Source organism: Cetorhinus maximus, chromosome 8, assembly GCF_964194155.1.
Source record: "Cetorhinus maximus chromosome 8, sCetMax3.hap1.1, whole genome shotgun sequence".
NCBI lineage: Eukaryota > Metazoa > Chordata > Chondrichthyes > Lamniformes > Cetorhinidae > Cetorhinus > Cetorhinus maximus.
Window position 1 is genome coordinate 119,932,805 of NC_135886.1, and position 13,234 is coordinate 119,946,038.

General features: G+C 39.7%; 1 protein-coding gene across 3 annotated transcripts in view; it reads left to right on the top strand.

Annotated features, from left to right (window-relative positions):
• The first annotated feature begins 9,383 nt into the window (after positions 1-9,383).
• The window catches only part of amot (angiomotin), a 58,946-nt gene continuing 55,095 nt past the window's right edge, over positions 9,384-13,234 (top strand). The window contains exon 1 of one of the 3 annotated variants that reach the window (XM_078547505.1): positions 9,384-9,517. In XM_078547505.1, coding sequence (XP_078403631.1) covers positions 9,475-9,517 — 43 coding nt within the window. In that variant the 5' untranslated portion in view covers positions 9,384-9,474. Of the gene's footprint in view, positions 9,518-9,573; positions 9,809-13,234 lie in introns of those variants that run through there. The other 2 variants (XM_078547504.1, XM_078547503.1) reach the window with 2 other exon arrangements.

A 13,234-nucleotide genomic window follows, 5' to 3' on the forward strand; every position in this document is an offset into this window, starting at 1 on the left:
TCAGAGGAGGAGTCAACAATGACCTGGAGCTCCATTTCTGAGTGAGCGCGCACACAAGCGTCATCTGCACAATGAAACTCAGTGACTGAGTTTGGAGTAGTTTTGGTTTTGGATTGATGGCAGCATAGGTTGGAACAGTTTCCTTTCTGTTCTGCAGATTATCACCGCACCTGAGTGATTTGCTGGAGGTGTGATGCAGTATCGCAGCATGGAAAATGGAGAAGAGTCAGTGCAATGACACAGCCTTGTTTGACCCTAGCCTCCACTGGGATAGGGATTGTGGTGGTTCCACTGGTGAGGGTCACAGCTTGCAGGTCATCATAGAGTAGGCAGAAGATGGTGAAAAATTCTGAGGGCAGCCATATTTGAGGAGGATGTTCCATAAGCCCTCGTGGTTGACATGAGTCAAAGGCTTTTGTGAGGTCGAAAAGGCCATGCACATTGGTTGGTGGTGTTTCTTGTACTTGAATTGTCCATGCAGTGAAGCTTATGTTTGTGGTGCTCCTTGAGCATTGCACGACAGCCTCCCTAGAGAGCACAAACCATTGTGATGTGAGTGGCTAATTCATGGAGGCAGTTGGCAGTAGAACCCATTTGTGATTGGCCATCAATGGTACAAGTTTACAATCCGAGTATTGGGAAGTTGATGGTTGCTGTTTGCTACGTGCAGACTGTGGATCTGATTCTTTTTCCTTTCTCTCCTCTTGATCTCCCTTGACGGCTGCTTCGCAAGTACCTTTATCCAGCTCGTCCATGAATACAAGGGCAGTTGCAGCACCAGCTAACTCAGCAGTAATTGAGCACTGAATTGTATATTTCCAGATCTGTTTCATTTGCTACCTCACTGGGCAGTGCATTTAGCCTCAAGCGAGAGTTGTCCACACTAGTGACGTGTGTAGCCCCAAGTCCTGATCATCCTGCTTTTGAAGCCCCCAGGCAACTCAGTCCTGTTTGCATTTCTATTTCTTGCTACTTTTTTTAGTTTGAATGTTATGAGCCTCAAGATATAGAAAAGACTGTTTCTCTCTCCCCCCGCCCCCCCACCTTAGACCAGCTTATATTTCACCTTTCTCCTAACTATACTCAGTTCTGCCGAAGGGTCATGAAGACTCGAAACGTTAACTGATTTCTTCTCCACCGATGCTGCCAGACCTGCTGAGTTTTTCCAGGTAATTCTGTTTTTGTTTTGGATTTCCAGCATCCGCAGTAGCTTTTAGCTTTTTGTTTTTATCTCTGTTTTCAGTGTTGTTGTCTCATTTTAAGATAAATCCTAAATCAGAACACCAAGATCTTTCAGCATCAGCAATATGGGATATGTACAAATTAACAGGGAGATTAATTTAAAAATGTAGTCCCCAAACCCATTGCTGTTTGACTTGAGGGAGGAAGCTATGTAAACGAGATTTAAAAGAAACTGAAGTATGACACTGGAAGAATTGGGAAAAATTAGGGCACTGCTTAACAACAGTGACTTTGCAGAACAATAGATAAGCACCGCAATAAGCTGTACCACCAAGCAGGAAAGAATTTGGGATGAATTGAAAATTCAGTATGATCTGCTTATTGTTGTGCGTTGTGTTTTTTTGACACAATTTTGTTTTAAAGAAGATTGGTACTGTCATTACTGAAAGGATAATTCAGTACAGTTAATAGCGATGACACTGGGCAGAGCAACTTTGGGGTAAGCTGCAGTTCATGGTCCTTCAAATTGTGATAAATGCAAACTGGCTGTAGGCATAAATGAGAGCTTGGCTCCAAGCAGACAGAAGTTGTTAAGTAACTGATGTTTTGGACAGTAACAAATCTAATTCATAGCTCCACTCTTGCAAAACGTACAATGTGACAACAACTTTAAAACTCAAGCTGTCCAAGTCCTGTGGAAATGACATTTTTGAGTGGATAAGTACAAAAAGATTCCAAAAACTTGGGGAGAGGGTAGTTTTCTTCAGATTCAATGTGTACAATTCCTACAGTTGAACTTTGGCATGCATAGAATGTTGTAAAAGTACCACAATTGCACTCTGTTTTGGGGTGACAGAAATTTGGGGGAAAAAATCTTTATGCAAAATAGTTAAAAGTGGGTCCTGAAATGGGACTGAGATGATACAGTAAGCTAAATGTGCTAATTGGTGTTTCTTGCTCTGTTCTTTTCTTGCTCTGTAGTTTTATGTTTACTTTTTTGTTGCTTCTATTTTCACATATGCACGTCCTTTGTTCCCTGGATGAGAGGTTGGCTTATAAAACTGTCCCCGGCCTTCTATTGATACTACTTTTGGTTTTATTGCTTGAAGGGTGCACAGAAATTGCATTAAAGGAATTTGGAAGGTGGGGTAATGCACTGTTTTAATTTTTTTTCACTAACACTATGGAAACACAGAACCTTTGCTTAACAGCAGTGACTTTGTAGAACAGCAGATAAGCACTGCAATAAGCCGCATCACCAAGCTGCCACACTGCAATAATTCTTACCTGAAAACTGTTTTCAATCAATCGTGTATCTTTCTTTATTTATGCAAAAATCAAAGACAGCTGTGAGGGGACTAAGACCTCTCACTGTATATTTTTATAAAATACATATAGATATCCTCATGGCGATTGCTAAAATTTTAAAAATTGGACAAAAATCTTTTAAAATAGCTGAATCTGTCTGTGACCCTCGAACGAAAGGAACTACCTAGTAGTATTAAAGACATTTGCGCCTCATTATCTCTGAAGAGACAATAATGACTCCCCTGTGGGTTGCCCAGGCCAAATTCAAAGAGAACTATACAAAGGCTATCTGCAATTCATAACCCAGACTGGCCAACCGCAGCCTACTCGTCTGCTAGTACAAAGGACCCTGCAACTTCCCTTTCAACTCTTAATGGTTGGGACATTTAACCACCTTGGGACCCAGATGAAGGACATAGACAGTGTGGCAAGGTGGAAGTCATGTGACATGGACCTCTAGCTTGTGTAACCAGTAATATTGTCTTGCCATACTGCAAAATCTCAATCTGCTGTGTACCATCCTACAAGCAGTCTCATGGAAAAGGGGCTCTGCCCAGGTTGAATATCTGGCCCCATCTACACTGTTTCTGCTGGAACTTCTGTACCATCGACTACAAGACTGATTCATCTCTGCATGCCTATCTCACTGTACGAAGTCAATACCACCAGAAAAGTGAATTATACAGCATTGGTTTTAAGCCTGCCGAGTTCCATGAAAGAATACTTCATTGGACTTTGATTCTGGACTGTGGAACTTTCATGAAATACCATTTCTTTTCTCTGTGCTCTCTGCACTGTAAATCTATTTTCTCTCCATCTCTCTATCCCTCTTTTACAGTATGAGTGCCCCCGCCCCACCCCTCCCCTGCATTTTGAATATCTACAAATAAACTAACCCCTTGAGTTTGCTACGGGGTTATTAATAGAAATTGGATCACGTCAAAACCGAGGGGTTGGAAAATACGCTACCGCTTATAAACGAGGGAAGCAAATCAAAACGCTTTTCAATTTATGGATGGGTGGTGAGAGGAGAAATTAGCACTGTTTAAATTAATCCCCCTCCTGTCTAACATGGTTCTCACAGGAAGGGAGAGAGGTTGAATAAATTGTGCATACTTTTTGCTACATGTTCTTAGTTATGGAAAGGTAAATGATTTGTTTTTAGTTAGCAAGATTTTGTGCAAGAAAGGAATGAATGCAGTTGATCAGCAAGGTGTAAATACCTTCTCATGTATTTTTTTAAAAGCAGTTGGGCTTGTTGCTCATTAGGCATCCTGTGCTTGTCTCGCCCATATTGTCATTCTGACCATCTCGTATGGGTTATTCTCTGAATTCAAAAGCAGACTTATCCCTTGTAGTTCATGGTTTCCCGGAAAGAAAAATAGGAATGTCGTTTCCTGGCTGAAAATAGCTTGTGCAGGGCGGAAAGCAGCAAGGGAAACATTGGGAGCAAGAGAAAGATGCAATTGCCAAGGTTTTATCTCTGACTTGGAGGGGGGGGTGGGGGGGAGAAATCTGTTTGGAAAAATAAATTCTGGAAACAGTTAACAGTTTGTGAATGAAATAAGCTATTGTGTCACAGAGTATGAAAATTGTGCAGAGTAAGTGTTGAATTATGTACTCCATTTGCTCAGTCAGCTGTGTTTACTAAAGATCACCCACCACCTCTTTCTTTAGTATTGCCACTTTTTAAAAAAAGAAACAGATGATCAAAATATTTTGTCCCCTGGAGTGTTTTCATAGCATGCTCCTGTCACATTGAGATTTTATGACCATTTTTTCCAGAAAAAGGACTTCGGGAATAGTTACATTTTAATGTTAGACTTTTAAACCAAAGTTCCCAAGTTTAAAAATAAAAGCACGCGATGGAATCTGGTAATAATGCTAGTTACCATGGCATTTAGTTGTTTCCTCTAGAAACTAAAAAAGCATTTAAGCCTGTCTCAGTAATTGATTATCCCCTTACACCCTTTGTGTGCAAGGTTCTGGGTGTGGGTCGGACTCATTGGGCCTTCCCATCAAAATTGTGAACACACAAATAGAGATGGAAGCATTAACAAAGTTGTTTTTTTTTAAAAGCAAGTGCTAGGTGGACAACCTTTTGCCAGACTCAGAAGGTTAAAATGCAAAAGGGCAAGTAAAAGTTAATTTTGTTGAAGTCGAGCAAAATGACGCTGATGAAGGGAAGCTCAGTGTGTTCATCATCTTTATTATTACACAAAGGCAAGTTGTACTAATTTGACCCGAGTGCACGCAGTACTATTGTCATGTATGTTTACTTGCTGTGAAATAAAACAGCGTCAGAATTCGTATCTGGCCTTGCCTTATCAAGTGTTTACCCAGCTTGCTTTTGAAAAGATTGGAATGGCGTACTTGCGAAAGACATGAACATCCAGTTTGTATCACAGTAGGGTACTATTACAACCTTGGTTACTCTATAATATAGTTAGATCAGTACGTGCACACTCCTAAACCTAAGCCATGCAGACTGCTTATCACAGAATCTTATGGAAGTGACTGCCATTGCTGTAGCTGAATATCTAAGGCAAGGCACAAACAAACCTTGTAACAGGTTGAAGTACAAAAGGAAAATATTGTCCCATTCCACTTGATGATTTGCCAGAATGGCTGCCTCAATTAACAAAGATTATATGTGAAGCAGGAAATATAAAAGTTTTCTTTTTTTCCACTCTAGATCAGTTCCCATCCTATGAAGGAGGACTTCCAGAACAGGTGCACTCTGCATTTCCAAAGAGGCCTGGTTTGGAAGTCTGGGTGAGGAATGTGGAGAGTTTAAAAAAAAAAGTAGGAATGGAGTGGCAATCCAAAGGTGATTGCCACTCCGTGGAAGATTCAGCCCATGATCTTTGTCTTCACCTTGAAATCTCTCCTTGACTGATCTTCAGTAACCTCACTTTACGCATCCCTACTTGGACTCTTAATTCTGCTTTACTCCAGTTTTCTCACCCTCCACTCCTCTATTGGCATCTGCTCTTTCAGGCAGTATGCCCCTTCACTCTTGAACTCCTTTCCTCTATTCCTCCTATAGCCACCGTTTTTCTCTTTCAATGTTTCCTTAAAGATTTTTCATCACCTTTTAATCTGGATCCCAGAGGTGAAAGGGCACTGTCCTAACTACTGCAGAACTCCCTGGGGATAATGCAGATTTTAAGTAATGGTATGAAATGGAAATTTAATCCCTCCCCTACAGCGTTGTCATCTGCTCAGTTTTGGACTGGACAGTCTGGTTTGAGTGTGCTGTCTGGAAATTTAAAAAATGTAAACTGAACCTCAGAAGTCTGACTTTTAAAATACACGTCTTTTTTACTCTGCCTGAATGTGTGGAGCCATTTGTTTTAAAGTTACAAAGTTTTCCAGTATAGTGTCATAAGCAAAACAAATATCATATCAAAAGCAATGATCCCGAGACCATGTCCTACCCTATTCTGACTCCAGTCCAATTTTTATTTTGTTCTTGGATCGTGGACATCATTGGAAAGGCTGTCATTTTAATGCCCATCCCATGTGTAGGTGGTGCTGGGCCACATTCTTGAACTATTGCAGTCTGTGTGGTGAAGGCACTCCCACAGTGCTGTTCCAGGCTAGGGACTTTTAGCACTTTAATTCAGCGATGATGAAGGAATGGCAGCTTATGTCCAAGACAGAATATTGTGTAACATGGAGGTTATTTTGGAGCTGGCAGAAGGCAGTGACCCAATACTACCTCCTCCTCTCTTCATTTCCACTGCTCGGGATCTCAACAAATTTTAAAAAGTGGATGCAGACCCTCTTGTCTGTAAATGCTGGAGTGGACACAGTCCCTTTCTGTAAAAAAAAAACCGGAATCCAATCCAATGGTTCCACTGTGTAATTCTGCTGATGACCGAGGTGTTCTCCAAAGCTCAGCCTTTAAAAGCAAAACATTGGACATGAGATAAGTAGAAGTACATTATAGTACCCGTTTCATCTTGTGGGACCCAGCAAGAGTCAGAAATTCTCAGATTGTTGTGTCACTGGTGACTGTGGCACTGCTGTGTAGCAAAAAGGGAAAGAATTGCATTGATGATGGGTGCTGTCTTCGTATCACAGATCTCCTCATTTGATTTTCCTGCTTCTGTGCTTGTGTAAAACTTGTTACATCTCTTCTTCCAATTCTGATGAAAGGCCGTTGACTGGAAACATTAATTTTGTTTCTCCCTCCACAGTTGCTGCCTGACAAACTGAGTATTTCCAGCATTTTCTGTTTTTAATTCAGATTTGCAGCATCTGTAGAATTTTCTGTAATGCTTTCTTCAGATCACAGAAGCTTTGATTATTACAGGGGAGAGGTTGAGCCCTGTTACAGGTTGAAATAGAATTAAAGACAGTTTTGCTTCAGAAGACTTGCATGTTGTACCTTGTGTGGTACACCAACAATTTTTTTTTCTTTATTCTTTGATGGCTTGTGGATGTTGCCCATCCCTAATTGCCCTTTGACTTGCTAGGCCAACTCACAGGGCATTTAAGAGTCAACTACATTGCTGTGGGTCTGGACTCACATGTTGGCCAGACAGGTAAGGATGGCAGGCTTCCTTCCCATTAGTGAACCAGGTGGATTTTTAAGACAATTCGTGGTCACCATTACTGAGACTAGCTTTCAATTCCAGATTTGTTAATTGAATTTAAATTCCACCAGCTGTCATAGTGGAATTTGAACCCATATTATCAGAGCATTATCTGGGCCTCTAGATTACAAGTCCAGTGATATTATCACAATGCCACCATTTCCCTTGGCTAAGCTACCCTCCAAGCTCACGACTTAGATTCCCCAGCTCAACCCTGTGACTCCTGCGCAGTGCCTTAAACATCAGGAAACACCCTTGGTTTCCACTAGCCCACTGCTTTGGTTTCAAACTGCAACCAAGCTGATTACTTCCAGAACTCCAACTGCAGCAAGGTTAATTGCCTTTTATTGAGGATTACTTAGCTTCCCGTTATATGGAATTTGCTTATACATCTTATAATACCAGCTCCCAATCCCCAGTTGCGACATAGGACTAGCATTTATTCTACTTCAGGTGTATGTCTGGCTTTATCTCTTGACTTCCAAGGAGCTACAAACTACATAAGACCCAAAGCTGACACGTTCTTTTAGCTGCTTTTCCAACCATCACCTAGTTTTGCCTGCCCTGACTGAATTCACAGAGAGAAGCTCCAAACAGAAGAAATCACACTAAGCTCCACCCATCTTTATGGCAGTGACACACATGGCCTGTTCCCAGGTGAAAATGCAAATTAACTATCTTTTAATTCCAAAGCTTTCCTTAATTCTGGAAAGCATATGAATATATTTACTGGAATAACTGCAAACACCATGCTTCCAGCTATTTACCTAAATAAGCCTTACCTTTCTAGCTGTTAACCCCTTAAGCAAACATGGCTTTAACCTTTTAAGTGTAATAAACTCCAAGCTTGTTTGAATTACATTTACTTCAGGGTTGCTTTTACCAGTTTCTCAACCAGCTACCCCCATTTTCTACAGTTTAAACTTTAATTCCTAAAACTCAAAGTTATGGATTATGAGTGAGATATTTTCAATACTCCATACAAAAATCCAAAAATTTGAATTGTCTTTTTACCTAAAATACTGAAGAGACAGCTTCTCTCAACCCATCTCTCTCTTATCCATTTGGTTGACTCTTAACTAATTTATGCTTGAACTTCAGTGGTCTTTCCTGTTAATTTATTCAACAAAGCCAAGCTCTTTCTCTAAAAAGTTTCTCCTGACTTAGCTTCTTACTGCTGATCTGCAATTTTTCAACCTCTGTTCTGTGAAGATAGGAACTACTTTTCACTCTGAATTTTGATAGTATTATGTTCAGTGATGCTCTGTACAAACATGAAGATACAAGACTGCTTTCTTATCACATGATTGCCAGTGTTGAATTTGGCGCAATACTCATATTTAGAGGCCTTAAGTGCTTCAGGCCTGCGTTTAATGTTTAAAGCTGTTCATCTGTCAGTCTTGAAGTGACTTACAAATTTATCGACTGTTTAATTGCTCAAAGCTGTATTTGGCATAAGGCATCATAAAAGTGGTTCACGTGATGGTGGCTAGTATTAAATTGCTTTCTGATTTTGATATAACTTAGTAGATAAAATCATATTGTAGGTAGAGCTAATGTGCTCTACGGGAAAATATTTAAGTTTGTCAATGTGTTGTGTGAGCATACGTGTGTTGGGCTGAGGGGGTGAGAAGTTCAGATGTTTACCCAAATCTTATTGAATTGTGAACATTAAATCCAGTCGAAATTTCAACAGATGACTTCTGAATGAGAATTCTAGTGCTCTACCACACTGCCAGCACCACTGAATGCAATTCTGTATTCTGTCGCAGAGCTGATGGGAATGTCTGGGTGTCCTGGTGATCAACCCACTGGAGCTAACTGGAACTCCGTTAAAGAAACTCAGAGATAGAATACTTAAGAGTTAAAGAAATTAGAGCCTCGATATTTTCTTGCTGGAATCATACAGTGAAAAAAGGAGGCCACAAAACTTTACCACTGAAACCGTAGGGTCATTCCAAGTTGGGGGGAAAAGAATCTGAATTTTCAGGGCTGTAATCTGTTTTGTTGATCAAGTATACACATTGTGCTGTGTTCATGGTTGAAAACTTGGCAGGCACATTTGCTTTTAAGGGAATTACTAAGGTGCTATTGTTTAAAGATTATCCGGGCAATTCAGGTGATCTCATTTCTCTGGCATGCTTTTGATCTTGTGCTGGTATAATTTACATAAGAGCTGCAATTTACAATGGGGCAGCGAAGGAAGTTAAACCTGTTGATTTGCTGACGTTTTATTTTCCTTTAACTCCTGGTAGAGTCATTGGGTGTAAAGAGTCTTGGTGATCGGCAGTCTATCCTACAAGGAGCCAAGAGTCCATTTGAACAAGGTGCCATTTACTTGGAGGAACACAGCCAGTTACTGCACAGGCATGAGCTCTCCATGATAGCTGAGGAGGACATTGGAAAGAGTGAAACAGAAACAGGTACTTGTAAGCATTGCTGTAAATGACACTGCTATGTTACTGCACTGGACAGTGGCTCAGGACTGAGGAGTGATTGAAGAACTTGTACAAGACTTTCCAGAAATTGATTGAGATTTTAAGACTTAGAGCTCAGTCTTAAAAGCACAAACTATTTTAATATAATGTATGATGCAGACTTTCCTCAACGGACCTTGACTGAAGAGCAAGTTAGAAATTCATTCTCTGTCTTGCCTTTTTACATGAACGCAATGGAGAACATGAGTGTGCACATGAAGTCAGTTTGTTCTCTGGGTAAGGTGAATTTTTATGTCCCCTTTGCTGGTGTTTTATGGAAGACCACATCATAACTAACACTGTCTCCTGTAACCTCATGATATAATGTGCTATCATTGTATTGCATATGCACTTATTTATTCTGCTGTTTCTGTACTGGATGTGACTGGTAACTTTAGACTTCTTCAAAGAAAAGAAAGCACTTGCATTTATGTGGTACCTTTCACAATCTCAGGATGGCCCAAAGCTCTTTACTGCCAATTATGTACTTTTGAAGTGTAATCATTGATGTAGGAACCATGGCAGGGATTAATGCACAGCAAGGTCCCACAAACAACAATGTGATAATAACCAGATAATTTGTTTTTAGGTGTTGGTTGAGGGATATGTTGGCAGTATATCTTGCAGATCTCCCATACTCTTTGAAATAATGCCATGAAATCTTTTACATCTACCTTAGAGAGCAGATGGGGTGTTAGTTTTATGTCACATCCAGAAGATGCTACCTCTGACAGTGTAGCATTCCCTTAGCACTGCACTGAAGTGCCAGCCTAGAAACTGTGCTTAAGCTTCTGGGGAGGGACTTGAATCCACAACCATTTGACTTGGAGGAGAGAGTGCCACCAACTGAGCTATGGAATAGCTCATCATTTGAAAAGGAAATAATACTGTACCTTCCACTGGGGATGCAGGGAATGGGTGTTTGATAATTTAAATTTAAATTTCTGAAGTATAGCTATGAAGAGAGGCTTAAAAAGAAAATTGGTGACTATTTTGTTGGAGCATAGGAGAATATTAGTATATTGGTTTGTACTGGTGAAGTAACCACTATTTGAGTTCCACTCAAGCTCATCATCTGCATTAGGTGCTTATTGGAAGCCAGCTCACAGTGGCGGGGAGATTCCCAACACAATACCCTAAGTGCGTTTTTTAAAGTGCTTTTACATTCAGGCTTATGTTCTCCTGCCATCGCTATACTCTGAAGTACAAATAGCTGCAGCCATCAGGAACAGACTATTCTAGACCTATGAAAATGTTCACACACAAACCTACCTTTGGGTTAAGGTTTCCTTTTGCGGCCAAACAAACAGGAAAGCTAGGATGTTGTACACACTGAAGTATTCTGGTTTTCACTGGATCCCAATATCTCTTAGGAGTTCAGCACCCGGTGTTAAAAATTTAAAAAGGGAGAGCCAAGCATTGAGGTAACTTTCCTAACGTGAATAATTTCTTAAGGTAAAGTAAAAGTGCTTTTTATTACAGATGCCTTTCTTGCAGATGCCTGAGATCAGAGCACCTCTTGACTAGGGAATTACATAAGGGATTCACTTGAGCGAAATGGAGAAACCGTTGAAAAATTCACTAAAAAAAGCAAAATGTGCTTGTTCTCAAATATTATCATACCCCATATCCTGTTGTTGTTCCACTGAGTAATGACTCATGCCGCTTCCCTCATTAAATCCCTGAAAGCTTGAATTTCATTTGGTGCTACCTTAGTTTGACTTTGTATAATTTCCCCTCACTGCCTGTCGCTACCTAAATTAAACAATCAATAAATAAAATGCATTTTTTAATTCATCGGTGCTTGCTACATAGAAGCTAGTGTTCTTCTACGTATGCAGACACTAACTAATGAATCTGCATAATATTTTGTTGTATCCGTCATATCATGGTAACGTTTTCAGTGTTGCTAGGTTTCTGGTAAAGGATAATGGTAGATGTGTAAAATGTTCGTACTGTGTTCACTTGAATTACAAAAACAGTACAATTATATATTTTGGCCCTCATGTTGGGTTGTTTGGAGAGATGGGAAAATACTGGTAATACAGGAACAATTTAAGAAGATGAGTGAAGACTGTTGCACAGGAAACATTTAGTGTAACATTACTGCTTATTGGCTTGAATATGACTTTACTTTCACCCCATCTTGACTTGTTCATGTACTGCTGCCAATATACTAGTAAGTGATAAAACTACTTGGCTTTTCTGTTCCTTTTTTTGCATAAACTATACTGAAATTCATAGACAATCTACAGGCATGCCTTTATGTCCTTAAAATGGCTATTAAATGGCAGAAATGTGGTATTTGTGATCTGCCCTGTTAGACACTTTGTCACTGTTTTGGAGTAATAGCACTGTGATTCACGTATAATGTTTAAAGTACATTAGACTTAATTGATAACGAGTTGAATAATAGCCATCTAATCCACTGAAGATGCTCTTTGTGAAATAAATTAATAATAAACCAATCTAGGTTCAAACCATTAGAATTGATTAATAAGAGAAAAAAACGGCAAACGCTGAAGTCTAAACCATAAACAAGAATGTGTAGGAGGGAAATGTACAGCATCTGGAAGACAAAGATAGATTAATATTTTGTGTGGGACCCTTCAGAACATTTCAAATTTAATTTAGATGAAAGTAACCAGCAGAAACATTGACCTGTTTTTCAGAACTTTTGTTTTTACTTCAATTTCATTAGGAGTTGGTTTGGAATCCTCCATTTAAAAAAAATAGCTGTGATACACAGTATTTGATTTTGTAGAAGGTGTAGCACTCCTTAATAAAATTATAAATTGGTATATATTACAGAATCAGTAGAGCTCATAAAAATTCCATAAGAGGTGGAACCACATTCCACACAGATTAATCACTGCATATACACAATTGAGCTGGATTGTATTATTGATTCATTTCTTTTAAACAGCAACTCGACAATAGCACTATTTACTTTTACATGCCTCTCTATATTTGAACAGTGAAATGACAGAATAGCCTTTCATGTGATAGACTGTTTGTTCCAGCCTTGGCAATAAAAGTGGTTGTAGTCTTGCCAGAGTGAAAAAGAATACCACGTTTGAAAGAGAGCAGAGTTCTGTGCATGAAGAGGACCTTACCCCATTCACCTCCAACACTCTGATTTTTGTTCCTTTGCCCTTTTTTTTTGCTAAAGATTGAAGTTTATGCTAAGCAACAGTTTCGTGGGTGCTTGTAGGCTGTCACGTTGTCAGATCGTCATTGCTTTAACATCAGCAATTGACGACAAAAAGAAAAAGATTTCATTTATGTAGCACATATCATGGCCATAGGACATCTCAAAGCACTTTACTATCAATGAAAACCATGGGGACCTGACTATCATTGCTTGGCCCAATTTTGTTCTTGCTGGATGTTCATTCATGGATTTTGATTAGGGCTTACTGGACAGCAGTAAAGAACAATAATCCTAGTTAATTCTGTTTTCTTTTTCCTCTGTTGTCCAATTGAAGCAAATCGCTTCCTCGACCCATGCCCGCTTTGCTACAGCAACAACTTGCATTCAGATAGTGCCTTTAATGTAAAGAAGCGTCTCAGCGTGCTTCCAGGAGCATTAAAAAAACAAAGGAAGACACAGTATCACATAAGGAGATATTAGGTCAACTTGGTCAAAGAGGAAGATTTTGG